Here is a 23,571-nt window from a genome sequence, read left to right as displayed (position 1 = left end):
TGAACTAGTTGTTAACGTCTAAGAGTGGGGGTTTCACCAAAAAATCTGAATTTATCTTTCTATTAAAAAACCAAATAGCTGGCATTACTAGGTTCACCTTGTGCAAAGTTTACTAGCAGCTGCCTGCTGGAGATGAGGCATAAGCACTCCACTTTTTCACAGTTAAGTCTTGTTGATGTCACCCATTTATGGCCCCTGATTGGCCTCAGTCTCCATCTGGACTCTTAGCTGCAACAGCGAAAGCTGACTGACTAATTTCAGTAGAAGAGGAATTTATTAAAATATATTTAGTGGTTCACAGAATATCTTAGAGGACTGGAGGACCAGGTTGGAGGTGATGCAGCCAGGAATGACACCCCAGCTCAGTTTGTGCTAAAGAACTGGGACCACCAAGACAGGATAAGTGTGGCTGCTGAGTGTAGACCCTCCAGCCTGCTCCACATGTATCACCTGCTCTGGATAGGGGATGCTGGTTACAGCCCCAGAACCACTGCACCTGCTGCCATGTTCCCTAGAAGGGGTTCTGTGAGGTCTTCTAATTCAGTGTCTGGGGTGGGTGAGTCTGATTTGCAGAGCTTGGGGCACATGCTTGCACCCCAGCTGCGAGGGAAGCTGGAAAATGAGTATCTGTTGCTTTCAGCTTCTATGGTGGGAGGCGGGCTCTGCTTCAGAAGGAGGAAGAGTCCCCAGACATAGGAGGGGGTTTCTGATATTGAGCAACCGAAAGGAACAGCAAGTGTCCACCACAGCCCCCGAAGGCACTGGAATTTGCTGCCCTTGCCTAGTACACGCTAAGCCCTAATTAAATATTGGTTGAATGGACTATAAGACTAGGAACTTTAGGAAAAAATTATAGGAAGAGGGTTAGAAAAGAAGAAAAGCAGAGGAAACATGGAAAGGCCAAAGGGAGAGAGAATGAAATACAGCCACAAAGGGGAAAAATTCAGTGACTCATGCTTTAAAAAGCTTTGCTCTAAAGCACAGCCCATCCATTTCCTCATTCACTTTGCTTTTCTTATCTATTTTTCTGTATAATGACTCTACAAAGCCCATGCAAAGCCCTGTGAAATTCTTTTTTTTTTTTTTTTTTGTGGTCGGGAAATATGGGACCCAGCCCGGAAGTCGTGCAGCTCAGTCAATCACCAAAACACCAGCTGCCTAAGTGATGAGTCGTTCTTTCCAAGAGGTAGTTATTTAGCCAACAGACAGATGGCCAAGAAAGTCAAGCTAGTTGGTGTATTGTTTGTCATTCGGGAGGCTCACAGCCAGCTGAAATAGCCAGAAGCCAGTGGATTCAGAAGCCATAGCCAGTCACCTTGGACTTGTTCCTAGAATCCTGCAGGTACCCAATTAGCAGGCGAAGGACAGAGCAGGGCGGATTTTGCTTCACTGAGCCCACCACCTAGGGAAGAAGACACGTTCTCATAACCCCAGTGGTAGATGAGAAAGTGGCTGAGCTGATAGCATGGCCTAAAGATGCTCCTAACCCAGAATGAAGAATGGAAAACAAGGAACAGCTGTGAAAATGGGTGTCCAGGGCAAGAAAGGCTACTTACAGCACTTTTCCAAGAAACGTATTCAATTTCCACGTACAGAAGGATGGCTTATGACACGTCATAAATAATTAGTGAGCAGTAGAGAAAACATAAGTCAATTTTTGAAACTATCTATCTAGTGCTATAATTAGAATACACACGGAGAAGGTAGCCAAAGTTAAAATCTGTGTTACACCACTTTATTCATTACTTCAACAAATATCTAAACGGCTCTACCATGTGCCAGGAACTATTCCGGGGAATCGATTATGGTGGGCAAGAATCAGCCCACCTCTGCCCTTGGAGCTGACAGTATAGTCGGGAAGTAACATTGCACCTCTGGAAAATGCTATAGATGAAAAGCACATAAAGCTATGAGGTCATAAGATGAGCTAACTCTAATTGTCTAATTAAATGTATATTTAATAGCTATATTTAATGTAGTATATATTTCAATATATATGCATATGCGTGTAGATATGTGTGTGTATATACATATAAATATATTCCCCTACCTCGGGTTTATGGTCAACAGCTTTTATTAAAAATTCTGTGATTTGATGCCTGTCTTCCTCTGCGATAAGTTTCATTTCCACTTGCTCTCTACTGATGTTAGTAATTCTAGAAATACAGTCAGTTTCTCTTCTGAAGTTGGTGTCACTAACTGAGAAAAAATGGTGCTGAATATACTAAAAGCCCCTTGCATTTTTTTTCTAATATTTTATTTTTCCTTTTCTTCCCAAAGCGCCCCGGTACATAGCTGTGTATTTTTAGTTGTGGGTCCTTCCAGTTGTGGCATGTGGGATGCCGCCCCAGTGTGGCCTGACAAACGGTGCCATGTCTGCACCCAGGATCTGAACCGGCGAAATCCTGGGCCACCGAAGTGCAGTGGGCGAACTTAACGCCTCGGCCACAGGGCCGGCCCAGGCCCTTGCGTTTTGTTTCAATCTTTCTCTTGTGGTCTGAGGGGAAAGATCTTTGGCCGTGAAGACAGGTGCCCTGCAGTCAAATCTAACCCTGTCACTTACGAGTGGAGTACCTCTGGCAGCAGCCTCTCAGACGCTCCATTTCCTCAATATGAAATGGGGGTAGTAAGATCTGTCTCTCAGATGAGGGGTGGCAAACAAATGGGAGACGTTATCAGCAACTGAGTTTCCCTAAAGAAAAAAACAATGAAGTTGCATTGTATTCGAGGGTTAGATTCTCAGGTTAGTGCACAAGGGAAAAACTGCTCAGTCAAACTTACCCTTGAAAATCCTTCGAAATCCTCACCGTGGTATCTGACACGCCAGCTCTCAAGGAGCCCTCCACAGCCAGTTTTTCCTTCAGAGGCGAAACAGATTGCTGCTTCTTCAGCTGAGCACCAGATAAAGTGGTTGGCTTGCTTTTAGTGGCCATGTTGTAGGAAAATACCTCTCTTTAGACACCAGAAGCACACACAATGATGCAAGACGCTCATGTCAGAGAGGCAGCAGGAGCTGAGCCGAGCGGCTGCCTCAGCAGATTCAGGCTGCCCTCTCGCGCTCCCTCCGGGCAGGGGCAAGTGGAGTGCAGTGGCGGGGAGAGCTACCTTTGGATGGAAGCTATTTCTCTCTCTTCCCTCAAAAACACTCCTGTTAAACTTGGGAAAGTTAAAAGTGTCTAGGACCTTCCAGCTGCCCAATAAATAGTTGCACTGCCAGGTCCTTAATATACCTCTGCTGGCCCTAAGTACCCTCAGGTACTTAACGACTGTGGTATTTTCCTCCCCTCTCTGCATGGCTCCCTGATTCCTTTGTTGCTTTGTGATGACTGTTTCTGGCCAGCTGTTCTCGACTTTCGGTGTAATTTTCACTTTGGAGAGTCTCTCTCTTTCTGCTAAATGCTTCCTTCAGACACTCTGAGTGATGAGGCCCAGTGATTAAGAGAATAGGGAAGAAAGAAATAAAAAGAAAATTAAACTCTTCCTCCATCCTTGCAGGGGGCTCACAGCCTGCCTGATGCCTTACCTTCACTGGAGAGTTTCAGCCATGGGGAGTTATTGGCAAGGAACTCACTCAGCCTCATGGCTCTAGAATGTGGGCACTCATCCAATGGCTTGCCCCACGAACTTGGCTTTGATTATCATCTCTGCACTGGGTATCTGAACCTTGAGTCTCTTCCACACCTGGGCACGCCACGTTCTCCCCCGTGATAATGTCTGTGAGGTCGAGTTGTGGCCAGTGCTCTTCAGTGGTTAATGGGCCTTGGTCAAGGGAACTGCAGAGCACCGCTCACCTGTAGTCATTCAGAGATTCCATAAATTAATGATAATAATCGCTACCTTTAGTTAAGCACCTCTAGTATGCCTGATACTGTGCTAAGGGCCCTGCTTACATTTCCCTCTTCAATCCCCACAATGAGCTATGGACTGGGTATTATTTTTATGATTGCAATTTTCCTGGCTGAAGGAAGGTTTTTAAACTTGCCCTGTGGTCATAAAGCTAGTACGAGATGAAGACTAATCTAAATACCCTGTTTTCAACACAAGGGGTAGACAGTCTGACGGCAGATGGACCCCTGGTGGATGCACCCCACCAGCAGCATCTACAAAGTCAGAGCACCATCTGCTTTGGATTCACCTGGGTGCTAATTAATAAACATATTCCCAGTTCATGGGCAGAACCATTATCTCAGAGTAGGGACAGAGAGTCTGCCTTGATAGTAACCCTCCCAGCAGATTCTCACAAGTAGGAGCCGTTGGTGAGGACCCTATGTTCAGACCCTCCTACTGTGTGCAACAGAAACTAACAATGGCTGGGCACGGAGCATGTGCCGACATCGAGCTAGGCTTTCCCCAGTGCTCACACGTTCTATAAAGAGCTGAGCTGAATCTAAAATGTAATCAGAAATTTTGATACTATGTGTGAGCTTTACCAGTTGCAGTGTAATTTTTTTCTTAAATGTGCACTGTGAGGTTTTATATGTCTGGGCATCTTCCTAGACTTTGAGTGAATGATTTTTTAGAGTTCGATCAATATAACAAAAGAAAGAGAACTGCTGTTCAACCTGTGCCACTTAGGAGAAACAATTTTACTTCCTTTTCGCTCCGAACTTTGTTTAAATTATGAAGAAAAAATTAATGTTGTAAATACTTGCTGGATAGTCTGCCCAGCATCTATCCCCTAAAAACATTATTATTATTATTATTATTTTGAGGAAGACTAGCCCTGAGCTAACATGTGCTGCCAATCCTCCTTTTTGCTGAGGAAGACTGGCCCTGAGGTAACATCTATGCCCATCTTCCTCTACTTTATATGTGAGATGCCTGCCGCAGCATGGCTTGCCAAGCGGTGCCATGTCCACACCCGGGATCTGAACTGGCGAACCCCAGGCTGCCAAAGCGGAACGTGTGCACTTAACTGCTGCACCACCAGGCTGGCCCCAAAAACATTATTTTAAATGTGAATCACAATGTAATATATGATTTCTGTGACCATTCAAACAATAAGCATCTGAAGTCAAATTAACGGGGTTTCCTTTCCCTCTATTCCATCCTCTAAAGTTGATGGTTCGCTGTCTAACATTTCATAGTTTTTCCTCCGCTTATTCAAACGTACCTGTATCTTCAAAGACTTACAGACTACGAACACAGAGTCACACCATACAAATGAATGTCCACTTTTCTCTTTTCACTTCACCACATATTGCTTATACCACTTTTCTAGGAATTCTCCTCTCCCCTTGATCCTGTTCCTGTGACATTCCTGGTTTCTGGGAGTCAGTTGTGTGTGCACAGAAATCTGTGCCAGGGGGTGGGCATTTGATACAGATGGGGCAATGAGTCTTTTCTTTGGTATTTTGGGGTGTCCTCTGGGTGCATGGATCTAATATGTGTAAAATTGAGAGTGTCAATTGCCACTGCCCATCATGTAGGCTTCAGAGAAAGCTAGGATGCAGTGAGCAAAAGAATAACACAGATGTGCCAAGGGAAGAGAGATAAAGATGGAGACAGAGCGTTAGGGAGAAAGAAAGAGAGATGGAGGTGGAGATAGAGTTGGGGGGGGAGGGAGAGGAAGATGGGGAGAGGGAGAGAGAGAGAGAAGAGGGAGACGGGGAGACGGGGAGGAGGGAGGAGCAGATGGGGAGCGGGGAGAGGGAGCGCAGAGGCAATGTTTTGGGTTACCCATAGGGCTTCCTTCCTTTCCCAAGGCTCAGTTCTGCCGTTGCACTCTGTGAGATAGGGTCCTTCCAATAAATTCTCTTTGTGCCTCATTGGCCTTCTATTCTTAGTAACTAAGGATGGATTAAACATTTCAAGCCCCTAAACTTTTTTGAAAGAATTTTATTTTTCCTATCACACTTATATCATAGTGAGTAAATGGTACATTATTTCCCTTATGAGAAATAAGGGCAATGCTAAGTTACTTTATTCGGTAAACTTTCTTTTTGCTTATTGACTCTCTGCTCAATCCTGTGCTCTCAAGGGGTTGATAATTCATGGAGAACACAACAAATAAATCAACGAGTTCAGAAATTGGGATAAATATAATGACTGGGACAAGCATAGGGTATTATGGGAAGGCCAAAAAGAGGCATCAAAACCTGTCTGCAGCCCTAACCAAGAAGTCCGACTGCTTGCTGACATCTTAGACATGTACTGTGTTGGCCAGTGTGGTGATGGGAGGAGACGTTGTAGATGAACTATCTCAAGCAATTTTTAAATTATAAACTCAATTAAAATGATTTTTAAATCATCCAGCTACTTTCCCCCACCAATACCATCTCCCTACAAAACAAGTCAGTGATTTGGCTATCTCCAGAGGGAGTCCTCAGGATTTACTCAACACTACTCTGAAACTTGCCAGTAGTCACATATTGGTTACTCACAGAGCCTTTTTCTCCTTAAACTACTTATTCTCCCTTGAGGAATAGCATTTGCTTGGATTGATAACTATCAGTGTAGAGAGCGAAGGGTAATTAAGTGACCCTGTGGTCCTTCGTTTGGGTATGATATGAGCCTTGCTTCTCACTCTCTCTCTCTCGATTTTCCACCTTCTGCATGACTGACCCAAGGTTCTGCCCGCTACATCCTGTGTGGGTCTTCTTTCATTCAACAACAGGGTTATTTTCCAGGCGAGACCCTTGGAGCTGAATACCTTGTGTGTCTGTCTTTGCCTTCTTTGAGACCTTTTCTTCAGAAACAGAAAATTGCTCGTGGATCCTTATTGTCTTGGGTTTGCTTGAAACTTGGTTTCTCTAAGTGGTGGTCAGACCAGCAGTCTTGGAATTTACTTACCACAGGAATATCACTTCCCTGTGCAAGACCAGTGCAGATTCTAACTTACTTTACTAACTTACTAATTTACTCTAAGTTGAGCCCAAGTGCAGAGAAGGGAAATCACTATAGGTCTAGCAACAAAATTCCTGGGCATCAATCTGGGAATCTCAGAAAAGGGGAACATTTGGGTCACAACTAGGTTTCCTAACAGTACATTTGAAACTGGAAAGAAAAGGAAAGAAAAGAAAGAAAGAAGCAGATCTGTGCTGTGGCTGGAATGAGACTCGGACTTGGTTCCGTTTCTTTTCTCCTGGGGATGCTGGGGCTGGAGTGGAGGGTGTGGGGAGCAGGTGATTCTTCCTTTCTCAAAGTGTGAGGGAAACATTTCCCACAGGCAAGGGATTGGATTTGTTCATGTCTTTTGGCAGGAGATGCATGGGCTTATGTGGTCTGCTTTCTGGGATGTTGTTCCAATGAGGACTCTAGGTGGCAAGGATGGTAAAGCCAGCTCAAGTGCTGTGAGATTTATTGCAAGGATACAGGAGGCTCATAAGAAACCCAAGGTTAGAAGGAAGTGCTGCTGGACCTCTTGGGAGCAGGCATTATGAACTGGAGATTCCCTGTTCACTCCCTCCATCTCTCAGAAGTGCACAGTGTCCAGAATCGGCTTCTGTCTACAAGTGTGGGCCGTCCTCCTATTTCTCCCAACACACTCCTCCTTGCAGGTGGCTAGTCGAGGAGACTACAGACCTCTCCTCTGCAGGACCCAGTGCTCACTGGAAGCCGTCCCAGTGTCTCATTCAGATCCTAGAGAGACAAAATCGAGCAGCCCTGACTCCTCTGGCTGCATCAGGACATGCAAGTCATGGACTTCTGGCGTCAGATGGATTGACAGTCCTAGAACCCAGGAGCTGTCTCTGTTCAATCAGCTGTGGCAGGAAAGGGAGACAGGACCCTGACATTCACGATATCAGATAGCTTCTCTTAGTAGGAGTTGACAGAAGATGTGGTGTTTAAACATTTTTTTAGTAAGGAACCAAGACTTTTGTTTCCAATTACCTGGAAAGCCTTGAATTTAAATTTATTGAGAGAGATTCATTTAAACCAGTTGATACTATAAGGTGACTGACTGATAATTACATTCTGTCTGGAAGCATCCAGTCATTTCACAATCAATTATTGAGTCCCTAAGATGGTCACTCTGCTGAATTTTGGGGCAACAAAATGAGTGTTTTTGGTGAGGGTAAGAGGAGGGAAGGAAGGTTTCTTTAAACCTCAGTTCTTGCAGGAAGAATGATACTTAGAGAAGAAAAGGATGCAGAGAGAATATATTGGGGTTGCTGGGGAAACATAGCTTATTGACTATTTAACAATTCTGTAGTCAACAGGGCTTTTTTCTCATACTCCTTCCAGCCTGAAATTGAACAGCCCAGGTCTTAGTTACTAAACAGCTGTCCTGGACAAGGAAAGCAGAGCGCTCACCCCTATGGAGAGAAAGAGGAACCTGCCTTTCAAAGACAGCATCACATGAGAGGAAATTGCAGCTGCTCTCCAGGCTGACTATGGGAAGAGCTGGAGGAGAGTAACAAAGGCAGCAAAGGCCATCTTCAGAAGGCACCAGGTCACCCTCTTTAGTTGTAGTTTAGAGTAGTGACATTCAGCATTGTAACAAATAGCACAGCAGGAGCACCTGCCAATCAGAACTGGTACTGGCCCCATTGTAGCAGAATCTGGAGGCCCGATGGCTCCAGGCACCAACTCTTCAGTTGCAACATTATAAGGAGGTGGAGGCAGGGAAATACCAACCAGTAGGAGTAGCTCTGATTTTAACAATTGGAACTGCAGTGTGATGCTTATAGCCCAATACCCTGCCCTCCTGAAGGGCCTTATGGGGACAAGATTGGAGATGCAGGCCTGGCTTCTGTCGTGGAGGGGCTTGAATCCATGCTAATGAGGATGTCCTTCATTCAGGAAGGACTAGGGAGCTGTCCATCTGGGGGACATTGCTCGACAAACATCCCATCAATTAATAATTAGTCAATACATTTCCAGGCGCTCCGAATGACTGATGGGAATGCTGTTGGCAGCTGGAAGTCTGAAAGGAAGTTGGAAAGGGAGGGACATGTCCCCAAAACATCACAGAACTGGAGGGCTGAGCGACCTTAGTTAGCAGGGTCCCGCCCTCTCAGGAGGGTAAGTGCCTTGGCCAAGTTTAGGTAGCCGACCACAGAGACAAGCCCTTTGCTCCCAGTGGTGGCTGCAGAAGAGGAAGATTCATCTTGCCAATCAGAGGCCAAGATGTCAGTGGGGTGGCACAGAGGGGAGGGCAGCACACCACGGGAGAAAAGGTGCTGTATCCTCAGGAGGGGGGTTGACTTTTTTTAGGGGTTCGGTTTCGGAGGACTTCTTCTTGCTGAGTGAACTCTCTCTCACTCTTTTTCTGGCCTTGCCTAGGGTGGATTCGCGGTGTGGGTGGCAAGGCGCGGCCCCGTGGCTTCTAAGGCTCATCTTCCTGGAGCGGAAAGCGTAAGGCACCTCCTCCCAGCGGCCCCCGTCGGCTTTGGTCCGCCCCGAGGCTTCCCAGAGCTCGCCAAGCCCCAGGGCTCTGTGGGGCAGGCTCTGGGCCCGGCGCGGTCAGGACGCCAGCCGGTCCCCAGGTCCCGGGCAGCGCGCCACGCGGGGCCGCAGCCGCCCATCTAGCTCCGCAGCCGGGGCTGGCAGCAACGCGCTCCGCTGGGAGGGCGCTCGGCTGGGGAGGGGCGAGGAGAGCCGCAGCCCCCTCCGCCGGCCCAGACCGAGCAGCAGGCGAGCAGGCGCGGGGCTGGGGCAAGCGGAGGGCTGTGGGCGCCTCTCTCTGGGCACACACTCTCCGCACCGCGCTCCCCGGGGCTGAGTGGCCTCGGACCTTGGCAGCCAGCAGCGCCGTGCGCCCCTCTTGCTCCGGGGTGCGTTAAACGCCAGGCGGGAGCTGCCCAGCTGGGGTCACCGGACTCCTTTTCCCCCTTTTCGGGGAGCCCGCGGGTTGAGCTAGAAGCCAACCCGGCCGGAAGCTGCGCTCCTATAAATAGCGCGCGTGCGCCCGCCTCGCGCTCTCCCGGCTGCGCGAGGACAGAGAAAGTTGTGCGCAGGGACTCCGGGCGTGCGGCAGAGGCAGGAGAGGACCCCGCCGGCCGAGCCGCCCTGCGCCCTGGAACTGATCCCGTGAATTTGTGCTTTCCGTGCTGGGGACTCTGCTAGCCGCTGCCTACCTGCCGACGTCCGAGAGACACCAAGCTTTGGGGAATTTTTGACCAAGCGAAAGCGGGAGTCGCTAGAGTCCTGGCCATGAACACAGCCTCGCGTTCTTCTCAGTCTGGGAAACACCTTCTGCCTCTGTAATTCAACCCTGCCGCAAGCCAGACGCGTACTGGACCGACATCGGCAAGGCTCGGCGCTCACCAGCCCCTGGCTTCTCTGAGTCCCCTTGGTTTTCCTGCTCCGTGGTTCACCTGAGAGTGCTTGGGTTTGGAGAGAGAATTTATCATTTTCCTCTTCGAGGTGTGAATGTGAGGGTTTGGTGACTTTTAGATGTCTAGGAGTAAGGGTGGGTGCAGGGGCCCCAGACAGAGCTGATTCTTGGGCGGAGGAGGGTGGGGTAGGGGGTTCTGCATGAGCTCCTTAAAGGACAAAGGTAGCAGAGCCAGCGAGAGAGCGCTAGAGGAGACTTTGACTTCAAACCACAGAATTGGTGGAAGTGTGCGCGCCGCCGCCGCCGTTCCTGCAGCGCTGTCGGTCTAGCCACTGGCATCTTCCCGACCTCCGGGGTCCCGGGGTAGGAGGCGACGCGGGCGAGCGGAAGCGCCAGACCGCTGCGGCTGCCCACGCGGCTCACCATGGGCTCAGGGCGCCGGGCGCTGTCCGTGGTGCCGGCCGTGTTGCTGGCCCTCACTCTGCCGGGGCTGCCCGTCTGGGCGCAGAACGACACGGAGCCCATCGTGCTGGAGGGCAAGTGTCTGGTGGTGTGCGACTCGAACCCCGCCACGGACTCCAAGGGCTCCTCTTCCTCCCCTCTGGGGATCTCGGTCCGGGCGGCCAACTCCAAGGTCGCCTTCTCGGCGGTGCGGAGCACCAACCACGAGCCGTCTGAGATGAGCAACAAGACGCGCATCATTTACTTTGATCAGGTCAGACCCCAGGGATGCGGGACCCCGGGGGTTGGGGGTGGGGGCGATCTCCAGGCAGCTCAGACTGGGGCTGCCTTAAGCTGGTCTGATTGCGATGTCGGAAATCATTTCAACACTCGCCTCCCCAAATATGTCTGGGTCTGCAACTTCTAATGTCTCTCCCACCACCATCCCGCCCCCTTGCCCTCCTGGCCTCGGAAAGAGGCTGCTGGGGGCGGTGGGAGAGAGGCTGGGAGTGCAGAGCCGGGTAGCAAGAGCTCAGGACAAGTTTAACAGCAACAGGTCCGCAGGAGCTGGCGGGAATCTGGTCCCTGGACCTCTCAATCTTTTGGCCAGAGCTTGGTCCCCAGGCTCAGACTCCTCTGCAGATGCCGCCGAGGCCATTCCCGCGGTACTCTCGCGGACGCTGGATAAATGATTTGTGTCTCCCGGGTGGAGAAGCTTCTCCCCAAAGAGAGCTCCGGGGATCCACACACATTTCATAGGTCTCGCAGGTGGCCAGAGAGGGTGGGCAGCCGTGGCTGGGGTCAGACCTCTCCCACCTTTCTGCTGCCAGTGTCTCCATACACGTTGCAGGCGCCACTGCAGCCGACAGACCTTCTCCGGTACTTGGAGAAAAGTTGCAGAGGTGGAGAGAGAAAGAAATTGGACAACTGCGCTGAGCTCCCGTAGGGCTCTCCCTTCCCCTGCTCCTCTCCTTTCAGAGAACTGCAAATTACTGAGGAAAGACAGACTTTTGGGTTGAGGGTAGGGGATGGGAGAGGAACTGATGAAATCTGTGGCTTCTTTTTAGCGACCTGGAGCTCTGGGGTTTGGCTAATAAGAAACCCCAGGACATCAACTTAGCTTTAACAAGGAGTCTTAAAACTGAAAACTGACTCTGGGGTTTTAATTCAACCCTAACAGGACCTGAAATCTTAATTGCAAAGTCACAGGTGTAGTTCACAGTTGTATGCAAAGCCACCTGTGTAGGAGCACAGGTTAAATGGTACTGCAGGATGTGCCAGCGAAGGGATGAGGTGACATTTCTATTCTTTACTTAATTGTCCCTAAGTAATGCACTCTCCAGCTGGCCAAAGACAGAGAATGCCTCTCTGAAGCTTACTATCAGACAGCTGTAATTTTTAAAGACTTAAGCAGCCCCTTTGGGGTTTTGGTGCAGTATTTTCCATCTTGATGGAAATAAAGTCTAGCACCACCCCTGGTTTGTATTTCAATGCATTAGTTAGATGTTGGAATACTGTGGACACTGCACTATCTTCTGTACAGTACATCCTTTTCAATGACCTTTCTGTCAATTAGAAGAAGAGAAAGGTTTGTTCTTCTGTTCGGGGAGCCATGCATCTTAGAGACAACAAGACACATTTAGTTATAAATCTCAATGCGCCTGGATGCTCTAATTACAATGTAGAGTCAACATCAGCCTTATGTGTAGTCAACACTAATCAGGCATTTCCATTACGGCTAATGAATTATGCTACTTGTATCTGATTCAGGAAGTCCCTGCTAAGTACCTCAAATTATTTTAACTGTGCTTGAAAAAGATCTTTGTAAAGCCTTTTCTGGGGATTATTGCATAGTTGGTGACTTGCTGAAAAGTCATCAATGCTCAAGTCAGAGAAAGGAATCAATGCTTATTTGGAAGAAGGTAAAATCTCAGAATAAAACTATACATATACATGTATTTTAAGTCAGGGGTTGAGCCTGGAGCATCTTCCTGACCGTCACTATATCCTGGTGCATTGTTCAGAGGTAACAGTATGTCTTTAGCAAATTATGCAAAAAAAATCTTGAAAATGTATTAATATTGGCAAGAAGGCAATGTTTAAAAGAGATAGTAGCAGATTGCCATGGATATAGGGGAAATGCATCTTTATAGGACATCTCATTTTTTTGAATAACACTTATAGATTTATTTCTTGGAGAGAAATGGAAACAACCCTAGTTATTTTACAACTGCACCCCCCCCCATACATTCTCTCTTTCTCAAAGGAAGGGACTTACCTATGTGACATTTACAAATTTAGTTTAAGAGGTCACGTATTGAAATCCAGAGTTAATTTCATAACCAGTAGAACCAGGCTGAACATCCTGGAATACAAAATATATTGTTGCTTTCTTGGAAGCAGTGCCTTATTTCACTTTTTATTTTTGACCCTTGAACTTTAAATAAAGAGCAAGTGATTGATAAGTATCTACTGGATAACACTGGGAGGATCAGGAGAAGGCGACCAATTTCACAGTCTGTCCTTATTCATGCTCTACTGTTTGGCAGCCTACAAAGGCTGAGTCATTGCCAAAATATTATAATTAAGGCCTAGATGGCGTAAAAATGAAAAAAAAAATGGCCATGGATCTTAGGAGAGGTCTGGCTGAGGCTCAGAGGAGGGCCGGGCATTCAGATCGCTCTGCGCACCAACTGTTGTCACAGTGTCGTGGATTATGTCACACGGTGGCGGGAGTGCCCAGGCCTCTGTGTGATGTGTCCAGGAATGACTGCAGAGAGCCCATGGATGTCATTGGCTGGCTTGGAAACGTCACCTCTGGACATTGTGAAGACTTGCAGAGGGTGAGGATGTAAATACATGGCAGATGCCTTTTATCTGACTATCAAGGTAAAGCTTATGCTTATAAGCCCTCACGTTACCTAGATGTTTCCTGAGCCATCAGGCCTTGCTGGAAATTGAGGCATGAATGCAAAGCAGTTACTGAATTTTTTCCTATACTATTTAAAAGACAGAAGAACCTTCCAGTATACAAATCCATTTACCAAGTCACTAAAGAGGAAAGGAACATAACTCAATATTTTATTCTCTATGGTTTCTTAAGCTAGTTAGTGAGAAAGAAAGAAAGAAAGGAGGGAAGGGAGGGAAGGAGGGAAGGAAGGAAAGAGAAGGGAGGAAGGAAGGAAGAATAGAAAGAAGGAAACATTTCACTTACTGAAGAAAATATTGTAATAATTTACTGTTATATATTATTTTTATTTGTAGATCCTAGTAAACGTGGGTAATTTTTTCACGCTGGAGTCTGTTTTTGTAGCACCAAGAAAAGGAATTTACAGTTTCAGTTTTCATGTCATTAAAGTCTACCAGAGCCAGACAATCCAGGTATGTGTTTGACCTGTTCCCTCTCTGCCCCCGAACAACAGTGTTCATTGGTAGTGGGTTATGTATTTAAGTATTTATCCAAAGATGTGTTTTCACTGTAAAAATAAACGTCTTTATAGTTTCTTTTTAAAATACTTAATTTCCAATTTTCTTTTTTATAACATCCATTAAGATTAAGATGCATACATTATATGCATCCAACAAGAAGCATATAGAAAAATAAGCAATTGAACTTATTATCTTGATAACAGCCAACCATTTAAAAAACACGGCTTAGTAAAAACTCAGGGACACAAATCTCTCTATAAGATGTTGATTTCATTTAATGCACGTGAAAAAATTATTTGAACTTGTGAGGAAAAACTTGTAAGACTATCAGACCTTTACAAGTGCATACTAAACAGATGAAACAAATTTTCTTTATTGTTAAAAATTATGAGATACTGCTAATCATTAAGAAGAAATTTGTAAAGGAGCAATTATTCAACGTACTTTTTTTTAAAAAAAGCATACGATATGCTAATGCTTTAAATAGTTTATCCTCAGTCATTCTGATGCTAGCGAATTCTTGACAACTGCAATTCCGTAGTTAACAATATCTTTTGTATTGTGCTTTCCAAGGTAGTGGGCTTGACCTTACGCTGAAAGGCAGCAGTGGGGCTAGTTCCTGTAATATTCAAATATGCCAACAAGCAATAGCACCAATACATGTCTGTGGGATTCTAGGAGAATTTTTTAATCTTATGCTCGATGTTTGTGCTGTATACTATGTCCGTGTGAATGACAGATTACATACTCATCTACCACTGTGACATATCCTAGTGAATCGATAAATCGATCAGCCTCAGATTTAGTTTATTCAGTATTATTTTTAAGATAAAAGGGATAAATATCTAGTAAACAGATTTACTACCATGGAAAAGCTTTCAGTCTAGCCATGCAATTGGCTGATTTGAAAGGAAGGGGCTATATTTACTGAACAGCAGATATTTTAGCAGGTTGTTCATCTTAGACATTATTCATTATCCCTGGTAGATGTTTTGACTTTAAAGAGAACTTTTCAGTGGTTTTCTTTCTTGTAGGTTAACCTGATGTTAAACGGAAAACCGGTAATATCTGCCTTCGCTGGGGACAAAGACGTTACTCGTGAAGCTGCCACTAATGGCGTCCTACTCTACCTAGATAAAGAGGATAAGGTTTACCTAAAACTGGAGAAAGGTAACTTGGTCGGAGGCTGGCAGTATTCCACGTTCTCTGGCTTTCTGGTGTTCCCCCTATAGAATTTCATTTCTCCGAGATGTTTATCCAGGTGAGGGGCGGCCCACCCCTGAGTTATTGGAAGATCATTTCCTCATCATCGGATTAGTGTCTTTTATTGGTTTCTCATGGGTGAATATGGATTCTCTTTAAGGATTCTAGGCCTGTCCGAACCAATACAGCGTTTCACAGATTATTTTTGTGCGTGTGTGTGTTTTAGTATATTTGGATCGGGGCCCACAGCAGACACCACCTATCTATGCTTAAATCTAACAGTTCAAAGCTGTCTGCGAGGTTCATTCTGAATTTAACTTCCTGGAATTACTGAATTCGTTGCAGATGTGGAATTTTATTTATTTTTAAGAGACTGGAAACTGGTCTGAAAATTAGAACACTCGAAAGTTCTGGCTTCAATCAACGGTCGGTGTGACACTGCCAAAGAACTGTGTGCTGTGTTGACATCTTGGTTACACTTGTTTTTACTCCTTTGGAATTAGTTTGTTTCGTTCTCTTAGGGTAACTGGGGACTGTTTTTCAGTGACTGGCTTTGTGTCTTCTTTACAAATAGGGTAATGAATGGCTTGCCTGCAAATTTACCCCGACTACGAGATCACCAACATGACTTCCCTTGAAAACAAAAACAGAATGCTTCATAGTTGTATTTTAATTATATATGTGAAAGAGTCATATTTTCCAAATTATATTTTCTAATAGGAAGAATAGATCATAAATCTGACAAAGAAAAAGTTGCTTATCTGAGTTCTAAGTGCTCAATCCCCAAACCTCGGCGAAACAGCTCCCCTCCGCGGGAAATCTCCTACTTTATTGCTCAACTTTAATTTCCATGATTGATAATAACCACTTTATTAAAAACCTGGGGGATTTTCGTTTTCCTTAGACATGACTACTTTATTAACTGGAGATGGGATGCCCTTGTTTTTAATTATACCTATTTTTCAAACCTTCTGTTGTGTTTGAAGTATCATCTGGTTTTGCCTTAACTCCTTAAATTGTATATATTTATCTGTTTAGCTCATATTAAATCCAAGTATCTCATATCTGAACTTAGTGCAATATCTTCTTTTGTCTTTTGTACAGGTCATATGAATTCAGAAAATTATTTATGTCTCTGTTATAGAATAAAGGCTCATATATGTTAGTTGGATTGTTTTGTCCTTTTGGTTTTGGAAATACGTCTTCTACATGATTTATTTCCTCTCTCTCAGCAATCCATCCTTCCTGTGTTCCTTCCTTCCTTCCTTTATCCTGGAGTTTAAGAGAAGCTTTCTGAATTTTCAGGGAATGCCCTCTGAATTGGTATAGGAAATCTTTACTGTGTTTAATCTGTCCAAATCCAGGAGTTTTGAGCTTGCCAAAAGAGAATCGATGAACTGAAGTAAACTCTTCTTTCAGAAGGACTTATTGTTAGGAAGTTAAGTTAAAAGAGATCCCCTAAAATATCCTGAGGATGCTCAGTGAGTGAATGAGTGGTGGTGAGTATAAAGACCATTATTTTCAAGCTGAAGACTTTGGGAAAAAGTTCTGCCCTTTTCTCAACACTAAAAGACAAACAGGATTGCAGGCTTCTTTTTAGGAGGAACTGTTATTACAGATGTCTCATCTGGAGATTTGGCTCAATTTCCTGCTCTGTAGTCGATTAAAACAATTTTGAGGGGACCCCTTGTATAGCCAGTGGCAGCGAGGAAGGTGTTACAGGATTCTGTGGGAGGTAACATGCAGGCAGGTCTTCAGTATAATTGTGATTAATCGCCAAGTCAAAACAGTCATTCATCACTGGAAGTCTTCCCTCCTTCCCCAAGAAGAATTATCTAGAGATGTTGGCAGTGGATCCTCCATGTTTTGCTTGGCAAGTTATCCCCCAGCTGGCTTTTAGTCAAACATCTTTCCTCCTTTGTAATTGTGTAGTGTGAAAAACAATACTGCACAGGGGACTTTCATCTAAATATGAGTAGCATCCTCTGCAAATGTACCTGCTCTTATGTAACCTTTTCCATAGTTCTCTATATTCAGAGTTTGTGTCTATACATTGCAACAGAGTGAATCATACTTGAATAAATATAGTGTTAGTCATTGTTTTGGAAGAATGGCTCAAGAGTATTGGAATTACCAAGAGACACCTATGATGGGACAGAGCAAGTTTGGTGCTTAACAAAATAGCCCAAGGTAGAAGAGTCTTTTATAAACATGCTTGTGGCCATCCTTTGGGACTTGTGCTTATTTTTCTCGATTTTTCTAAACATAAAAGAACATTGGCAAAGGGCTTGACTTTAATTCCTAAGCTCCAGTGTTTATATATTGGAATTCAAAACCTTCAAGAGAAAATCTATGTGAAAAGGCACAGAAGCTGTGGCTCTGGGATGTGAGAGGGGCCCTGCAACAGGGAAGGGGCCCCAGTGCAGAGATGAGCTATCTGATTAATGAGGTCGGAATGAAAGCCTTGGGTACTTATTCCAAACTGGTTCTAGGAAGTATGAGCTACCCAGAACATGGTGGCTGGAAAGATAAGATTGAATTGAGGGAACAAAAGCTACAAGGGACAGAATGGTTGAGCCAGAGGAGCATGGATTTTGGACAGACAAAGAATGGAATTCTACAACCTTCTCTTCCCAGCTCTGTGACCTTGGGCAGGTTTCTTCACCTCTCTGAGCTTCCGTTATTTCATTTCCAAACAAGAAATACTTGGTTGTGAGGATTAAATAAGATATGTGAAGTACCTGGTACACAGGAAGGAAGCTCAACTAAGGGCTTACCTTTATTACTAAAATGTAAAATCCTAATGTAGGCGAAGAAGTAAGATGGAAGGATGTTGAGATTGGTGTGACAAAGGGAAGAACATTTGAGTTTGAGTGGGACACTCAAGAGTTGAAGAGCAGGAGGCAGTGGTGTCAGAAGTATTTCCAGAAATGGAGCCAGAGGTTCCCTGTGTCCTCTATGACTTGAAAATAGTTTTCAGAAATTGCTGAGTCCACAAAAATGCTAATTGAACACAGTATTTGCGTTGGCCCTATCCACGTTCATCAATGCCGGCGCCTCCCCTTCACAGATGTTTCCTGTCTGCTTTGACTCTTCCTTCATCTGTTGATCAGCAAATGCAAGCAACTGTCTGTAGCAAGCATTTTCCCCTGACAGAATCCCAAGGAAACAAAACTGAAAGGAATAAAGAGCTTGTACATAGGATCTCACTGATTCCAGCTGCTTTTGTGGGGGCTCTCCATAATCCCCCGATTCTGTTAGACCTTGATTATCTAACTAACATTTTGTTTTAATTCTTTCTTTCTTTTTTTTCCACTTAAGGCTATTTCCCCCTTTCTTTTTTGGTTTCTGGAAGCCTGAAGAGCTGCGTGTCTTCTTTTGGCCTCTGCTTTTTAGCAAGTCACTGCTTTAAATCTGGAAATGAACCTCTTCAACCAGCGTTGGTTAAATTATCCTTAGAATGTGTCATATGCTTTCCTGGGTACCCAGTTTATAGAATTGCTGACATCTGCCCTTTTCAGATCTCTCTGAACAAGAAACACAGTAGAATCTTTGCAGGGAGTAACAGGGGTCTAAAAGAATGGATCCACCTCACCTTCTGGCTGAGGGTTATAGGCTTTATTGATCCCTCATTCCTATAACCCCATCCTCAGAATGGGGATAATCCACTGGTCCCCAAATTGGTTAACCTAGTGACCATAGAGAAGTAATGAAAACAGAGAAAGGTGACAGCATATGAGAGTGGTTCACATTCAGAGCTGTGAAGCTAAAGCTGGACTCTTGTCCTGAGTGATTACCTTTGGTCGGGAAGGGGGTGGGACTTTATTTTTTTAAGGATTGGCACCTGCGCTAACAACTGTTGGCAATCTTCTTTTTTTTTTCCCCTGCTTTTTCTTCCCAAAGACCCCCAGTACCTAGTTGTATGTTGCAGTTGTGGGTCCTTCTAGTTGTGCTATGTGGGACGCCGCCTCAGCGTGGCCTGACGAGCGGTGCCATGTCTGCACCCAGGATCCAAACCGGCGAAACCCTGGTGCATGAAGCAGAGTGCACGACCTCAACCACTCGGCTACGGGGCCGGCCGGCGGGTGGGATTTAAGAAGTTGGTTTCTAAGTAGATTACTCTGTCTCCTCTAATCCAGGCCTACCTTTAACATGGGTTTCAAAAGTCTTGGATTCAAAAAGCTGTGCTTTTTCTTTTGCCCCCTCTGACCTTTCTGCAGAGAACAACTTCTTTGTGAATTTGATCCTGAAGTCCTCCTATGTCATCTTCTCAAACTGACGTGCGTAAGAATGATCTGGGAATATTGATGAAATGTAGATTCTACTGCAGTAGGTCTGGGGTGGGACCTGAGATTCTGTCCTTCTAACCATCTCCCTGATAATGTTGATGGTGCCCGCCCAGGTACCACACAGTGAACAGCAAGACCTTCCATCACAGTTTCTTAAAGCCTTGTTTCTCAAAGTGTGGTCTGTGGACCTGTAGTGTTCCCATCATGGGGGCTTGTTGGAGACGCCAGAGGGGGTTAGACTCACGCTAGACCTGCTGAGCGAGAATCTGCATTTCAACAAGATCTTTCTGCTCCCCCTGCCATAGTTCTTAGGCACACTAAAGTGTACAGAGCTCTGTCTTTAAGTAAAACCCAAAGACCACCTGCGTCAGAGTCACCTGTGCTGGGCTTCAGGCAGGTGCAGTTTAACAAAATCCCTGGATGGTTCTTACAGCCTCGACCCATCCAGGTGCAGCGCATTTTCCTTTCAGTGGCCCAGGATTAGAAGTGCCCCTGTTATCATTCCCGTTTTAAACTCAGCGAGCCAAAGACAGCTAGCCCGAGGGTTTAACGCAGGTGATCACGAGACTCTTGTTCTGTGACGGGAAAAGGCTCAGGGTCTGTTGCCAGTTTGTGCAGAGAAAGGACCACGGGAAGACTTGACCTAGAGAAGAATGTGGGGAACCCTGGCGTGAAAACGAAGGTAAGTCACCCACAGGAGGTGGCTCTCTTGTGGGGAAGAAAACCCTTAGTGGCCTTCCACATTTTGTCAGCATTTGTTGTGAAAAAGATGTAGTTACGTCTTGCTTTTCTTCGTAATTGAAGTGATTCTTCTCCGGGGATGCAATGCCTCTGTCTAAGTACACTTGGCATTTGCCTTCGGAAGACATTGCTCAATTGAGTAAAGTGTGTGTGTGTGTGAGAGAGAGAGAGAGAATTTATTCAGAAGGATCGATGACACCAGCAATTTCTATTAGGCTGGTCAGTACGTTTAAAATTCATCCAACAGCAGGAGCCTTTCGTAACAATTTGTAGGTCCAATTGGTGATATTTACAATGAGGAAATACATTGTCACAGGTACTGAGCTAAGGAAGTCTTTGTTTCTCATGGGGTTACCTTGAGAAATTTTGACCCTCTGACTTTCCAGGAACTGGAATTTTTGACGAGACCCTAGAGGGCATCAGTCTGGCTGTTTTCCAGGGAAGTTGAGGGACTCTGGCAAATAACAGCTCTGTGCTCACAGTGAGGCGTACAGAAATGGGCTCTCCCTCTCCCTCTGTCTCTGTCTGCTGTTTTTTTGTTTTGTTTTTTGGCATGTTTCAGCTTTGATGTCAAGGTACAATCAATAAGATGAAGAAAATGCGGGGAAATTAATGCAGGCTGAGTAGCTATTTTCACCTTACTTTTTTTTTCTTCAGGACAAGAGGAAACCATGGCCTAAAATGACTGTCCATCCAGTGGTTTTCTTGCGTAGCCTTCCAGGGAGAAGGAAAATGGAAAACCAAGAACAGGCCTGGGGCTCATTTCTGGGTGGGAGTATGGTAATCTTTGCACTCAATGAGGCTAAAGGTCGTTAAGTTGGAAGGAAGTTCTGGCGGGTGTGGAAATGACGTCCAGCATCAAAGCTATATCGTCTTGGTTAGGGTGTCACCATACAGGAAATAAGGCCGTTACCATTGGCCAAGGAATTTAAGGAACACATCTACACTGCATACTCAGGTCAGAAAATGTCTCTAGGCCCTGAGTTATGTAAGAAAATCTCTTTATTTTATGGTCTGTAGCCCCCTGCTTTGACTGGACAGTTATCCTGTTTAACCAATCAGGATGCCCAATCTGCCTGGTTCAGCTCTCAGGGTGGGGCTAGGGGACTACATCGTTCTCTTTGTTTACGCAAATGGAACGAACTCTCTTTTGTAAGTTGTGTGGGGCTATTTTCTTCTAAGTTCCTTAGCTATTTAGAAACAAACAGTCTTGAATTTCTTTTAAAATAGCTTAGCTTTTACTTTGACTGTTAGCATTTTTAACACTACCGTGAAAAAGTCTCATGACTTTTTTTCCCCAGTGTAAAAAGTGGAGCAACTGCTCGCATAAGAAGCATTCAAAGAAGTAATGTACAAGGATAAAAACAAATTCAGCAAAACCTAGGAAAAATTGAATGCTGAAACTCCATTGCCATCTGACATGACAATTAAATGGGAAAGAGGAAAACTGATTCTGGTTTCTGTTCGTGTTTTTTCCCTTCCTTCTCTGTGAGTGTTAAGGTCAGTTCTCAGCAGGTAAAAGGCTGCTATTTCCCAAGCAAAGATTTCAACTCCTCTTTATTAGGGTGACTTTTTGAACCATGGGCAGTGTCAGAAAGTGTGCTAGATTCTGCCCTTCCGTTTCTTGGCTAGCCTGATTGTAAGGAAAAATGCTGCTAAAAGACTCTGGTAACTTCTCTCCAGGGAGAGGAACGCCCCACATTTCAGTAATTCAAGGAGGCTGTTTCTGAGCTTGGAAGGAAGCCACATCCAGCTCTGTCTGCCTGAGGAGAGATCCTCAGAACATGAGAGGCCTTGGAGCCTTCGAGATTTAGGACCAGCATTAGAACCTCCTGGGCTGGTCTCCGGGGAGGCAGGGCTTTGCCCTTCTTCCTTCTCAGAAGATAAGAGAATTTTATAAGTATCCATAAAGGGAACTATGGAGCCCATAACAGCCATTAAAAATTCCTATTTTGCAAGATTTCCTTTTCTTTGACTGAACTGGTTGTTAAAAATTAAAGAAAAAATACCAAGTCCTCCTTGACTGCTAGAAATTGGTGCGACGCCGTGAGTTGAAGTTGGCAAGAATCACAAAGTCATCCATGGTTTTCTGGGAGTTAGAGGCCAAGTCCATTAGGAAGGTAATAAGGCAAGAAACTTCTTTTTGGGGTTTCAGCATGTCCAGTTTTTACTAGTAGACAATCACACACTTATTGTGCACCTACTGTGTGTCCCACATTCTGTATACTTTGAATCTGCTCCTTCACCATTCCTACAAGTTCCAATCCTCTTTGCAATGCTTCTTGATGGGTGGAAACCCTGCGATCTGGAAAGCAGAGCGTGATGTTAGTGTTGATTGAGCCCAACAATCTGGGAGTTTTGAAACAGCAACCTGCTGTAAGTGACCCTCTTGTTGCTTTCACCGTAACGTTCTTTCAGGGTCAAGTCTTGTTAAAATGACTAAGAATGATACAGGGCTGCCACGTACAATTGTGGGAATTAGCCACTGCATTGTCCCTGGGGTGTCCTACTTCTATCATAGACATCACAGAACTACTTGTATATTTGTTCCTACGGTTCTCTAGCACAAGGCGGTAAGTAAAGTGTCACATTCTAGCAAACAAGCATAGTATGATGATTTTCTGATAGATGGAAGTATCTTTAGTGAGGAATTCCTTTTCCTAATTTGCATAAAAGTGCCTCAAAGGTTAGTGGTAGCCTGGAGAGAAGGGAGAGGCTTACTTTCTTCACTCCTGTCCATCACGTCTGTTGCTGGAGGATGGCTTTGGTTATGGGAAATTGGGGGCATCAGGTCTATATCCCACTGGGTCTGTTAGACGATTCGGTACCCGTCAAAGCTTCTCTGAGTCAGCCTGGAGTTGAGGTCTCCGGCCTGATCCCCTCCATGGGAAGTCCCCATTGACACCTGGAGATGGAAGGTGACGGGAACTCTTTCTCCGTGAGCGTCAGCCTTCTTCTTGTGCACCAATAAACACTGCCTCCTTGCAAGTCTGGCAGGTTAAATATGAATCTATACATTTAGATTTAGGGAAAACAATGCTTCGAAAAATATTCTGTGACTTCTGCCTCTGACCCCCACGTCCACACCCACATTTGGATTGGCTGGTAGAAAAGTTCTCCTCACTTTTTTTGCCCCCAGCCCCTTCTACCATGGATTTGGACAACAGTTCAGGGGGCTTATGAATTGTGAGTGGGGAGAGCCTACTTGGTCCTGGGTCTGAGTAGATTATGGCCGAGGTGGGGAAA

The 23,571-nt window shown here is 45.3% G+C and overlaps 1 protein-coding gene across 1 annotated transcript; it reads left to right on the top strand.

Annotated features, from left to right (window-relative positions):
- The first annotated feature begins 9,336 nt into the window (after positions 1–9,336).
- CBLN4 (cerebellin 4 precursor) lies at positions 9,337–16,465 on the top strand. The gene is made up of 3 exons (XM_014832157.3): positions 9,337–10,937; positions 13,928–14,044; positions 15,127–16,465. The coding sequence occupies exons 1-3, from the start codon at positions 10,647–10,649 to the stop codon at positions 15,322–15,324; spliced, it is 606 nt and encodes a 201-aa protein (XP_014687643.1). The 5' UTR covers positions 9,337–10,646; the 3' UTR covers positions 15,325–16,465.
- Positions 16,466–23,571: the final 7,106 nt, after the last annotated feature.

Source organism: Equus asinus, chromosome 15, assembly GCF_041296235.1.
Source record: "Equus asinus isolate D_3611 breed Donkey chromosome 15, EquAss-T2T_v2, whole genome shotgun sequence".
Classification (NCBI taxonomy): Eukaryota; Metazoa; Chordata; class Mammalia; order Perissodactyla; family Equidae; genus Equus; species Equus asinus.
Note: the sequence above shows the minus strand (reverse complement) of the source record. Positions and strands in the feature narration are given on the sequence as shown.

What these genes read in the sequence shown, in the direction of transcription:
- CBLN4 (XM_014832157.3), top strand. Translation starts at nt 10,647, where the DNA reads ATGGGCTCAGGGCGCCGGGCGCTGTCCGTGGTGCCGGCCGTGTTGCTG. An exon ending in GCATCATTTACTTTGATCAG is followed by an intron (nt 10,938 to 13,927) that starts GTCAGACCCCAG and finishes TTTTATTTGTAG; the next exon opens with ATCCTAGTAAACGTGGGTAA. An exon ending in ACCAGAGCCAGACAATCCAG is followed by an intron (nt 14,045 to 15,126) that starts GTATGTGTTTGA and finishes TCTTTCTTGTAG; the next exon opens with GTTAACCTGATGTTAAACGG.